Source organism: Epinephelus moara, chromosome 6 (assembly GCF_006386435.1).
Source record: "Epinephelus moara isolate mb chromosome 6, YSFRI_EMoa_1.0, whole genome shotgun sequence".
NCBI lineage: Eukaryota > Metazoa > Chordata > Actinopteri > Perciformes > Serranidae > Epinephelus > Epinephelus moara.
In genome coordinates this window covers 10,084,278-10,097,191 of record NC_065511.1, presented here as the reverse complement: position 1 = coordinate 10,097,191, position 12,914 = coordinate 10,084,278, and the positions used below count along the sequence as shown (strand labels likewise).

Here is a 12,914-nt window from a genome sequence, read left to right as displayed (position 1 = left end):
CTTTAGAGACACTTAAATCGGGACAATTCAGGGGTATAATAGAATCAAATGTAATAAAACAGCAATTAATCTGTAATCACCCTCACAGATGAAAACTACTCACTCACTGTCGGTGCATTCTGTCAGAGGATCCCTGATTATTTGATATCACAATTTTTTTATGCTTGTTTGACTGTAACACTAGGACTTAAATCACACATGCACACAATCTGACTGTAATCCATGTATTTTACTGTTTTTATTACAAAGAAATTGACAACATTTCACCATTTCAAGCAACCATAAATCACATATGTTATTGCCACAGACTTCTCTTTTGATCAGGCTTAAACTGAGATGAATTCTATAAATGTTCTGACAGAGCAGTGGCAAAACAGGAAATGGCATGGTGATGGTGCTTATGTTAAAGAGTGCAGGTAAATGAAATGGCTTTTATTATAGCTTACAGCCCCTGGTTGTCTCATTAAAAAGACAAGTACTGATTGGCTGTATTGCAAACAAAGAGAAGTGTTATTGCTGAGGGCAGAGCACAGTGTCCCCCCTGACATGGAGTCCACACAAAAATCTCCACACAGAGTGGGAGCCCAAGAGTAAATTGGAAGGAAGAAAGAAAGGAAGGAGAGAAGGAAGAGCAGAGAGGGAAACAGCAGGGGTACTGAGGGAATATGAAGGAGAGAGTAAGAGAAAGAGTGTACATTCTCTCCTGATTACACACACATCCTCCCTGGTATCGCCTGATCTAAATCAAGACCCCACAACATAACAGTAGATGTGTCATTAGCTGTTTACCGATTGAGAGCACTGTGTATGTGCATGCATGCGCGTGTATGTGTGTGCATGCACCCGGGACAGGAGCGCTCATGTGCATGTGTGGCCAGAATCCCGTTCCATCATCTGCTGCTGTGTCAATACACTGATGACCTCACAGCCATTATAGACACACACACATATTTGACCCTCTCACCGGGCTGCACTGGAAAAGTGCTTACCAGGATTCTCTTGTGTCTGTAACCTCTTGAACCTCAGAGGCCTAGAGACCTGGAACTGATTTTCATTAGGATAAAAACTCACAGCAGCTAGAATTTCAAGATTGGGATGTTTTAAAAAATTGTCAGGGAAAATGATGGAGGTTTTAACCGTGATCTTCTGAATGTATTTTGGAAAGCTTGTTTAGAGGGCATGCATCCACCCATTGTCTCGGAACAGAGGAGGAAGCCATGCCAAATGCAGGTCACATTAGATCAGATGAGGATCAGGACAGCCCAGTTTGGCCTACTTGATTCGATAACACTGTATAAATCAATAGTGGTGAAAATTTACTAGTTAGCCAGTAAAAGCTCTTTTCATCTGCAGTCCATCACCATTTGATCCAGTTTAGCCTAGTATTACATACTGCATAACATAATCACAGCCACCTCCACTCATTTCAGCTGGCCCAGAGAAAAATTGTCTGGCCACACCACTACTGTAGATAAACCCAGCCAAGCGTATTTCATACATCTGACTAAAGCACAGGCCAACCTGCTTGACATTAGTCCTTTGTATGTGAGCGCTTTTATGGAAGGTCTCAGCTGCATCATGAATCTTGAATAATCTATTGCTTGTACATGAACCCAGTCCTATTCACCCCATTCGTAATCAATGGGCAGTCTCTAAACTAAGCCACCCCATCCTAATTGTCCTCAACCTGCTGAAACCTCAGTTATCACATCTGCTCTCAGTCATGGCCACCTTCTTCCAGTGCATCTTCAGCCCTACTTTGGTGTGTCCACCCCTTGGAGCCCATCTGTAGTGGCTCACCATGCTGGGGTGGTTGAGGTGTGATTGTTTGAGATCGAGGGTGGGAGCAGGCAAGGCAGCCCAGGCCGGCCGCACTCCTAAGGCCACTGCTGGATCAATAAACGCAGCGATCAAAGTCGCAATTAACCCACCGCGCTAACACAAACACCCAGGCCAGCAGAAACAAACAAAGCCTTCATGTCACCTAAAGCGTTTATTTTTGCAGATTTCCACCTCGGCCAGGGAGACCTCCAGCGCTTGTCAGCTTCTGTAAGCAGTGTTAGAAGAGAGGAATGCAGGGCCACAGGGATGGCTGGCTGCCTGGCTGTGCTGCTGTGCCAGGCCACGAGCTTATTGCTTGTGGTGGCATGTGGGTGAGACCCAGCCTATCTGTTGTCAGGAGGCATCACGCTTAGATGCCTTTCTCATAGACATTAGGGAGGAAAGTTGCTTTCTGAGGTTGCAGAAAAAAACTTCATTTGTGTACGTCCATGCACCACAACACACATCTGCACAGTGTCATCTTCAGATACACGCATTAATCATGTTCATTTACACTGAGACATTATTTACACTATTTTTACACTATTTACACTATTACACTCACTATTCCAAATGTGTTTTTGGACAGAGCAGAAATGCAGGAGGATATGCAGAAGAAGGGGGAGCAGGAGGTTAACAGTGGGTGGGTTATCCAGAGAGACGAGGGGGATGGGGGGGCGTGAGGGGGGTTGCTCTGTGGACCTTCTGTTCATCTGACCGGCCACTTAGGAAACACAGTGTCCCGTCTGGTGCAGGCACAGGAAGATTACATTTGGAGAGGTATCAGGTTTTTAAAAACAAAGGGATGTGTTTTCCGTTCGCTGCAGATCTCTCCACTGAGATTTTTTCTGCTCCAGAGTTGCAAATGTTTTCACCCGGGATGCTGGGAGGGTGTTTCTAATTTCCTCCCCTCTATCTCTGGGTGATTTCCTGTGTGTCGTGGCTTGCTTATTGTGTGTGTGTTGCGTGTGTGAAAAAGAGTGTGCAGTGGAGAAAATGAGGGGAAAAATGTGTTGGTATATACATGCTTGAATGTGCAAGTTTATGCGCAAGTGTGTTTGTGCTTCACATGTTGTGAGGTCGCTCCACAGAGAGGTGATCTTGGCCTACAGGGTTTTTTTGTACTGAGGTCTGTACTGAGTCAGGGCCTCCTGGTTTCTCTTCCCTGCAGTGATATGAAAACAATAAGTCTAACAGCGGATCTGACCACAGCACCAAAGGACAAATGTCAGGCACTGGGGGTCCAAGATAGATGACTCTGACAGAGTTTGTATTAAATGCTGTCAGAATGATGTCACAACACAGCTGTCCTGCTGAAAATATTTTTTAAGAGAAGTAGGCACCAAGCATTATATCTTTATCTTATAATAAAGTAAAAATGTAGATGTCGGTTTATAAGTTTTTGGGCTCAGTTATGATAGATAAGTCAAAAGAGGTAACTCTCTCCTACATTCTGTAGTTTAATGACCAGAACTTTACATAGGAGAAAGATGGTGCATGTAGTACAAGCTCACACACATTCAGATGCAGTGTGAAGCACACCAAGTATATCATGATATCAAAAATGAATTTAAATTCATTTAAAAAAGGAAAAGTGGCATGTTGTTACTATTCTATAGGCTGTTTACTATATGTTGTCAATGTAGCATTAATTTGAATTTAAAGTCACTCACCTTGATTTCTGTCTGTGGGGTTCTTCGCTAAGTTGGAAGTGTTTCCTTTGTTTGTCTGAAAAGTTTGATGGCACCATTTGTGTAATGGTTTTTATGAATTTATTATTAATCCCTGATGATCCGCCCCAAACGCAAATTACTACCATACAGACTCTTACTGTTTTTCTTTTCGTCGAGTCGAGGCGAGGCGAGGCGGAGCTGTTGCTGCAGCTGTATATGTTGCTGTCTTCCACATTTTGTTGTTGTTGTCCAGTGGTGGTTGGTGTTCTTTTTTTGGCATTTAACGGCAGACTGGAACACGTCTGGAAGAATTGCATCCCTGTCTATTGCCTTCAGTACTGAAGAAAAACAAGTATTGACACATTTTCAGAATTTCTAAAATGTTCTCCACTGTTTTAAGCACTGAGACTATATGTTTAGTTATGACAGCTAAAATTCTGGAGGTCTTTTTCAGACAAGGCAGGCTCTTTTTACCTTTACAGCAAAGTCAGCTCATGCCTGAAACATTTAACTGTTTTAACAATGACGATCTGAAAATAATGCACTCTAAGCCGAAGTTGCTTCTCCGAGTACACAGGCTGTCCTCCATCTTACTCACTGTTCTGTCATTTACTGGCGAGGTACGGCAGATCCTAAGAGCCTCCTGTGGTTATATAGGCCATTTCCACATGGCCCCAGCCTTTTAAAGCCTAAGTGTGTTTGGCCCTCAGCTTCCTCTCTATTAGAACCTGCTCTGCTGGAACCAGATAAACCATCTTCACAAAGACTCAAGGGAGAAATGCTACACGAGACAGTTCATACACTCCCAATGCTGCTCAGAAGAGGAGGAAGTACGGGATGCTTTTTGGGGGTATTAAGATTTGAAACAGGGTCCACACATGTGGCTGGATTCTGAATGCTATCTGATGGAGCGGGGAAGTGATCAAGAATAAAACTGAGCTGAACTTGCCACAAAAAAACGGAACAATCCCATATTTAGAACTCTGTGATGTGACGCCAGGCAGGGATGAGAGGGAAGAAATAGACAAAGGAAAAAAAAGTCTTAAGGCATCTTAGCATTTAATCAAAGTACTTTCCAAATGGATATGTTTCAGTTTTTTCAGTGTTTCAGGCTTTTTTTTTTGTTCGTCCGTCTCTTTTCTAGTAGTATTTATTTACTTCTGACAGCATGTGCTGGCTTCCTGATCCAGAATCCAGATTGAATTAGAGCCTGTGTGATTGTAGATCAAAGTGTAAGAAGATCCTTGTTCATTTAGAGGCCTAAGAGGAAGGGATCAAGGTCTAAGTCTCAGGATAAGCAATGGTCACCTACCAAATAACCATGCTGTGTCACTCAAAAACCATTGGCACTCTCACTTTTTGGGGCCGTGGGGCTTTTTACTAATCCTGTGTTTGTCAGCGTGCATAGTGAGACTTATGCAACAGAAGAGCACTAGCCTAATATTCTACATGATGTACAGATCTCTATATTATTTCCAGCTAGTCTCTGTCCCCTGATGGCTGTGTACTGTCATCTTTAAATGAGCCAGTCAGATAAAACATTTTCTCCACATACTACAGATGTGCAGCACTGATGAAAGGCAGCAAAGAGTAAAATGTATCTTTGTAAACACAAAAAAAACCCACACAAAATGTTTGTTTTCTCTGATTATATGCCAAACAAAAGTATCCTTGCTACTTTATGTAAATTAAAGTGGAGTCTCCCATCAGTCCAGCCTTCATCAAAATTCATGTTGGCATTGTACGTTTCTGCAAACCACAGAAATGTAACATTAATATGTTTCTGTGTAGCAAATGTGTTGTAACTTCATGTGTCTTAACGTTTCAACAACGTTGTGGTTAACATGTAGTTATGTTTAAGCACCAGAACTACTTGGTTATGGTCAGGAAAAGATCATGTTTTAGCTTGAAATGCCAAGTTCTGCTACACTGAACAGTATTCTGCAGCTTGGTAGCTGTCTCGCCTAGGTCTCACGCCATCCACCATCCCCTCAATCTCCTGATAAAGTCAGCTCATGTACATGTAATCAGAACTACCTCAATTTAGAAACACTGATATGATATTTATGAAATGTACAAATGCAACATACAGTATGCCTGGTTTGCAGAAACATACGATGCCAACATTTTCATGTGGAAAGTGGGCTGGATTATTTCACCCAACACAAGAGGAGGAGGAGAAAAAAACGTAGCAGACTGATTGTTGTATACTGAACTAACTCAACACCCAGCAGCAGTAGAGAGGGATATAACCTTATAGCTTTCAGCAGTGTTGTTTGACTGAGTTCATTGCTGTTGCAGGTGCCATCCTTCAGAGGAAGTGGTAAGCACAGCACAAAGTCTCTGCAAGGATATTAAAAAGAGACGGGGGGCTCCCTCACAGCAGCACTTGTTCAAAGACAGGAGATGTTAATTCAGGTGTTTTGGCTTGAGGCCATCGGGTTTTTATTTTATTTGTCTTCTTTTTTTTTTTTTTCTTAAAATGACTGATAACTTCAGTTTAAAGGGATATTATGACCTGTGATTTTGTGTGTGTGTTTGGGTTTGCATGTACTGTATGTGAATATGCGAGCACACATGATGTGTGTATGTGTATGTGCTTTTGTAAATGTGTAAGTATGTCATTTGAGCATGTTTTCACAGTTAAAGCGTGGCACGTGCAGCCTCATAAGGAGTCGATTGGCTTCAGTCTTCTTTTAACGGAGATTTCCTGGTCAAAATTGAAAAGTGTTTCCGCTCTTTTTGAAGTATATTAATAGAGTGTGCTGCGAGTGATACACCCTGCCCTGAATACACACACAGACACACACTCACATTGTCCCTCAGTGTTTTTTCCTATATTAATCTGTCATTAGAGGCAGTGGGTAACTGAACTGCAGTCCCAGGCCGCTGACAGTTAACTCCATTTGTTATGTTTAAAGATTTAGTTTCACTTTGACAGGACATGATGTCATTGGACAAAAGGAATGAAGAATTATGACTCTTTGACTCCTCTTTTCCCCACTGAACCTTTTATAATGACATATGAACACACCTGCCATTCCTAAACTTCTAACAGTAGGCTTCAGCTTGAATCCAAGACTTTATTATAATCCAGAGTTCTCCTAATGTGGTTGAGCTCCAGATACCCCTGTCATGATCTGAAATGAATGTTTAACCCACAGGATTGTTGAAACATAGGTCACACGTACACACTCACAAGAGTGCTGCCCAGCCCTGTGCTGTATTTATTGTTTGTTGTACCTGAATCATTTCCAGAGGCTGTCTATCTGTCATTTTTTGCTGCAGTTTTATTCCACATTACCCTGAACCCCTCTGAGGGTAAAGTTGTGTAACAGATATTCCACTCTGCAATTATACTTCTGGCTTTCAGATATTATTTGTGCCCATTTCTATTTTTAAATTCATTTCAGTATTTTCCTTTCGCTGCACTTGGAAAAGCTGCCTTTCCACAGGTCTACCCTGACAGAAAATCCGTTTTCACCATCCTGTTATGGGATACAAATTAAATTTAGTTTGCTGAGCCTTGTGAGTGGCTTGTTGGTACAGTAACATGCTGCAAATGTTGCTCTTTGCCTCCCAAGCATGTGACGAGTGAGTTTTAGGTCAACCTGGCACAGCTGTCACTTTCCTGTCCCATCACGGGACCTTGTGCATGCTTTCTCTCTTTCACACACACACACACACACACACACACACACTCTCACAAACAAACCTACACGAACCTGGCATGCACATCAGCTCACAGTAGGGGGACATTGTCACACAGGCTAACTGCTTCCAGTGCTGTGTTTATTGGCCTGTTGCAGAGCTGTTAAACACAATTGTGTGGAATACCAAACATGACCCTGCACAACCTCAACTGAACTTTTACACCTGACATTGTGACATGAAACACACACACATAGTCTGACTTTATGCTTGGACCTGTTAGTATAGTGAACTTTTTTTCTGCTGGGTATGCAACCATTCAAAAAGACTGGATTCCCCTCTGCTCCCACCATCTGTCCTCTCCTCTCTTCCATCTCATCTAGTCCCATCCTATCTGTCCTTTAGTGTTTCTTTTTCTCCCCTTTGCTCTGGTCACAACACCTTTACACAGACTTTCCATCCTGAATCAATGCATGGTCATGGTGACAGACCTGGACACCAACAGGCAGGCCTCAGTGAGTGAGGACAAAAGGACAGAGGAATGAGGGGGTAGGGTGATGGTGGGATCGAGGGATATTGGTAAGGGAGAGGAGCTGTCAGTGGTTTTGGCTGTGGTCAAAGCAGTGATGAATATGGGACATTCTGACCTCAGACTATTTCTCTCTTTGGATCCGTCAGCACTGTTCATCAGTGCCAGTGGTCCCATTTCTTGCCCTTCGTTACCCCGTCGCCTTTGTTTGAATACTGTATGTTCGTCCCTGTGTGTTGATGTGTGTGTGTGTGTGAGTCACAGCTCAAACATGAGACCACAGAGGGGGAGCCTTGGAGAGGCCTGCGAGGTCAACCAGGGTGACCTGCTGTTAGCGGTAGCCCAGAGAACAGAGTGGAGTATAGCCAGTCGATTCTCAAAGGGTTGAGTGTTCACATTCCAAGAGGGGTGACACAACCGCAGCACCAAGGATAGGCATTTACAGTATTTTGTCAATATGTTTAACTGGTATTTTGAGCACATTTGAGCATAAATTGTTCGGCATGACAGTCTGATAGGCTGTCTGTAATTGACCAGTGGTTTGCTGTGACTGAGAGAGCAGAGGGTTTCCATGGCAAAGGCATCATGTCAGTGAATATGAATTAATTCAGGTGGAAGTCATATTGAACAGCTTTTCATTGCCCTCACATGATGAAAAACATTATACGCCACACAGGTGCCAGTACCTCTGCCATAGAGGTCCTCTTTTTGATCCCATTTGTTTCTGTCTGTTTGTCTGTTAGCAGAAGATATCAGCCATGGTTCATGGAACAAAGAATTCTCGAATTTATTTTTTATCTTAAAGGATTTTGCAACATCGCACAAGAGGGCATTTTTAAACAGTTTTGCTATTTTCTCATGAACTATTGTACTCACTAAAAAAAATCTGGCACATCTATCCCATGATTGTCTATCACAGTGTGTATTTTGCTCCAGATCCAGATGCAGATTAAACATTCCTAAACATTTTCTATTATTAAAATAACAAATGTAGACGATTGTGCAGCCTTGGCAGAAGCATGCTCTCTGAGTGCTTTCTAGTTCTCATTATATTTTGATCTTACTTGTTTACCATATTTGTCTTGGATACAACTTAAGCCAGTAACTATGTTGCCTCCTGGAGTAGGTATGGATTACAATAAGTAGTTTGTTCATGGACTCTGTGGCCCCACAGACTTTACCGCGATTTAATCCAGACCCCTGGCAAGATATTTGACTAACATTATTCATCTGTTTGGTATAGCATTATTTCCCTTGTCCTTCTGTCTCGTCGTCTTTTTTCTAGCAACTGTGTGATTTGAAGTCAGATATTCATCAGCGGCTGCAGCCTCTGGTCCCCAGTGTATGGCATTCCCAGTTCACTGTTGTTCTTATCTCCTCTGCTGACCTTAACTCCCTTACTCAAGAGAAAAGCAAATGTTTCTTTATTCACCGCCGTCAGATGGACTCATGCACTGTTGCCATTGTGAATTACAACATGTTTGTTTCTGTGTTTTTTGTGGCTTTTATTAGCTGTCACCAAAGGAGGGGGGGGACTGACTAAAGATTAGTTTTGTATCACCCAGATTTAGGACTGACGAGCCATTTTCTTTTCCATTACATAGTCAGACTCTTTGAAGCATTTTGATCTTTTTGCCTTAGTGTAAACATCTAGGAACAGTGGTCGCTATGCCCAGTGAATGCCATTCAATTGTTCAGCTTTTTCCTCTGTTGTCATCTGTGAGATGTTATCTGATTATTGTTAGTATTTCACTGTGTGATGTGGCAAGTCTGCAGCTACCATACACTTGACATCATCTTTGGTTTTGTGTTGCCATGGGGAACAACAGCAGAGCATTATAAAGTCATAAGAAAACACCATTAAGGGGTATTACTTTAGGTTTCAGTGTACACACTCAAGCTAGCAGCTATGGTGGTAGCTTAAACAGTAGGTGCCAACTTTTATCTGCCCTGCTGTAGCATAATAAAGATTAACACCCTAGTCTTTACACCAAAACAGTCAATTTTTCCTTTGCAAAGCGTTTTTAAGCTTAGCTGACCTAAGGTATGTCACACAATGAATTCACCCTTTCCAAATAGTTATTAACAAAATCTACTAGTATTTTATTTTGCTAAAAATTATCCCACAATTGCTGATAAAAATGTTAATATAAAATGAAATGTCTGGTGGTATAAAGAGTCTAACATCTGGGTCTTCTTAAATGCAGACAGACCAGTTTCTTTTAGTATTTAACCAGGGTGGACATTCATCAGTGAGTATTTATTTATAGTTTAATATTTTCCTGTGATAGAGTTTGACTCCCAAAGTTTGATATATGGTGACAGGTTTAGTCAACCATCAGACACAGTATGGGAACTACATTAATTTAGGTAACTGTAGTTATTAGTTTATAGTTGGTCTGTATGGTAGGAGAGCTTTGTTATGAAATGACCCATTTAAAGAAGCAAATGTTTAAGTATAAGATTACTTCCTATACGTTACGGTTGAACTAAGTATGAATTTTTTTTCTGACAGTAATATGGTTAAGCCTACACAGGGGTATACATCTTTGTGCATACCTCTGAACTACACTTGATGTTTGCTCTGCATTAAATTAGCCCTGAAATGATTAGTCAATCAATCAAATTATCAACTGATCAGATTTATCAATGACAATTATTAAACAAAAACACAAAAACAGTTGCTGGTTGCAGCTTCTAAAATATGAACATTTGCTTGTTTTTCTCAGTTTCATGTTAATGTTTATTGATTACTTTGGTTTTATAGATGGTTTTTCAATCAATCAGACTTATGCAACTCAGAATGCAACTCAAAGTGCGGAATATAAAAGGTGGAAATACAGTGAAAGTCAACTAATAAGAACACAACTCTACATAAAAAAATCAAATGAAAATTAATGAATAACAGTAAGAGGACAGTTTTCAAACAGACAAATTAATATTAAGAAATCTTGTTATAAGCATTTTTATTGTTATTGACAGACTTAAAAAAAAAAAAACATTTTGTATTACAGTACAGGCAGGTGAGATGAGATAAATAGGTTTTGTATCTTCTTCATTCTGACACACCCATTTATTGAGTTATCAGCTAGTACTTTTGTTCAAAAAATACTACGATGGCTGAGGAGTAGCCCAAGCAGAAAAAGAAGTAATGTGTTATGATGTGACTAGACCAAGATGTCCAGCAGGAGAGCATTAGCCTCAGGCAGTGAGCTCAAGGTGCAGACCAGAGTCACAGTGTTAAAACCCAGCGGTTTCCGTGTGTCTGCCTGCTTTACAGCTTAACCCTGCTAAGATCTGCAGCAGACCAGGCAGTGTCGATGGATTTTCTTCCTGCGTGCCGCCTCTTAAAAAGGCCAAAGCCTTATGTGTCAGTGTTCCGATTTCAAACCCCCCTTTGAAGAGTAATCAAAAGAGGAAGCAGCGTGAGATGAATGTGTAACCATATCTCTCCCTCTTTCCCTTTCTCTTTTGCTCTCCTTCTCTCCATTTCTCTTTTACTCTATCTCGGTCTTTTTCTCAGTTTCTGCCGTTGTCGCCCTCTCCCGACTCCCATCAAAGCTGGGAGAACTGGCCTCCGTATCCAGGCCTGTCAGAAGCATTCCAACATTGTGTGTGTGATATTAACAGAAGGCTGCAAATTTGTTAATGCAAATTTCAGTGGAGGATGTGTGTCTGTGCATTTGTGTGTGTATTTTACACTGAACACAGTATAATAGTGCTTAAGCCAACCAGCTCTCTGACTGACACACACACACCCAGACAAACTGAGTGTCTGGCAGCACCTGCTGTCTGCCCCCTGGACCCTGTCCTCTTTTCCTTTCTGTTAACTGGTCTTTTAAATCAGTGCAACCCCGATGTAATGGAAAAAGACACAGCTCTTACACTTACTGGCTACTTGCTACTGGTTACTGACCTAATGGCTCGTAAATTTTTTGGTGAACAGAGATATGTGTGACATAATACAGCTGGAATGGCTCTCAACCGTTTTAAAAAGACTTCAAATATGATTTAAGTTCAAAATTTAATCGTGAAAAGTCCCTGAAGTTGTAAAAGGTGTTCCATTTCCTTGATATGGAATTTCACATAGGTTTTAAATGGGCATTCAAAAGCTCACATTTGACTTTTAAAAGGTTTTTGAAGGCAGATCCCACTGTCTAAAGCAGGTCAGTAATAAAGTAATACAGTAGTGGTAATAATATGAAGCAAAGTTTACTTTATCATAGGCATCAAGCAGAACAGCATGCATGACTAAATGTGGGATTGACTGTTTCCATTTTTTAAATCAAGGAAAGCTTTATTACGCATGTCCAGTCTTTTCCAGCAACACCCAGCGTTGTGCATACACTCATTCTTAGGTCCTTTCCATTGCAATCCAAACTCTCTAATTTTGGCACAGAGCAGTGCCCTTTAAGCACTTTGCTCAATGGCAGCTCACTGAAACTGATATAAGGAGGCTGAGGCAGGTGGGTGGTCAATTATCCTGTAACTGAATTGATTAATATGACTTCATATGTTCTTTGTTTTTCTCTCACTTCTCCAGTTGGAGCTGCAGTCATGCTGTGTGTTCCTGCCTAATGACAGCCTCCCCTCCCCGAGCACCATCATCTGCGGTGACATTCCCGGCACTGTCCGTAGCTGGTACCACAACCAGGCCTCCATGCCTGGGACTCTGGTAGTCTGCCTGCCACAGATCAGTGTCCTTAGTGCTGGCCACAAGTACATGGAACCACTGCAGGAGCTCCCCTTTGTGGTCTCCAAGCCCATCTTGGAGGAAGGTAGGTTTTTATATTGTATCTAATGAAATTTCAGCTTTAATTAAAATGATTAAAATGTTAGGAGAAGAACACACACCCAGATAAACAGTGAGAACACTAAATGACCCTGTGTCAAAAAGATTGATTTGAAAGTTTAAATGAGAAAAAAAAGTACACTTCAAAAAACAATGATGGTGATAGATTAAAAATGGGAGTCTTGGAAAATAAATTTCAATGGGTGGGAGAAATCGCCTTGCCTTTTTTTTTTTTTTTTTTTTTTCACACAAATTTGCTTTTATTAATAATTAAAATGAATGCTCTCATAATAGTAATAGGCTACATAATGTGAATTCATCATCATTACAGCCTTTTCAACACTAAGTAAACCTTTGACCCACTACTACTCATTTACCATGACAAAAGACAAACAAACTTAAGTAGAGCGACTTTGAGAGATAGATCTTGCACATGTGGTGTGCACAC

The 12,914-nt window shown here is 41.2% G+C and overlaps 1 protein-coding gene across 3 annotated transcripts in view; it reads left to right on the top strand.

Moving 5' to 3' along the window:
- The window catches only part of LOC126391718 (intermembrane lipid transfer protein VPS13B-like), a 347,897-nt gene that overhangs the window by 165,057 nt on the left and 169,926 nt on the right, over positions 1-12,914 (top strand). For all 3 annotated transcript variants that reach the window (XM_050046621.1, XM_050046623.1, XM_050046622.1), the window contains exon 23: positions 12,218-12,452. In XM_050046621.1, coding sequence (XP_049902578.1) covers positions 12,218-12,452 — 235 coding nt within the window. The remainder of the gene's footprint in view (positions 1-12,217; positions 12,453-12,914) is intronic.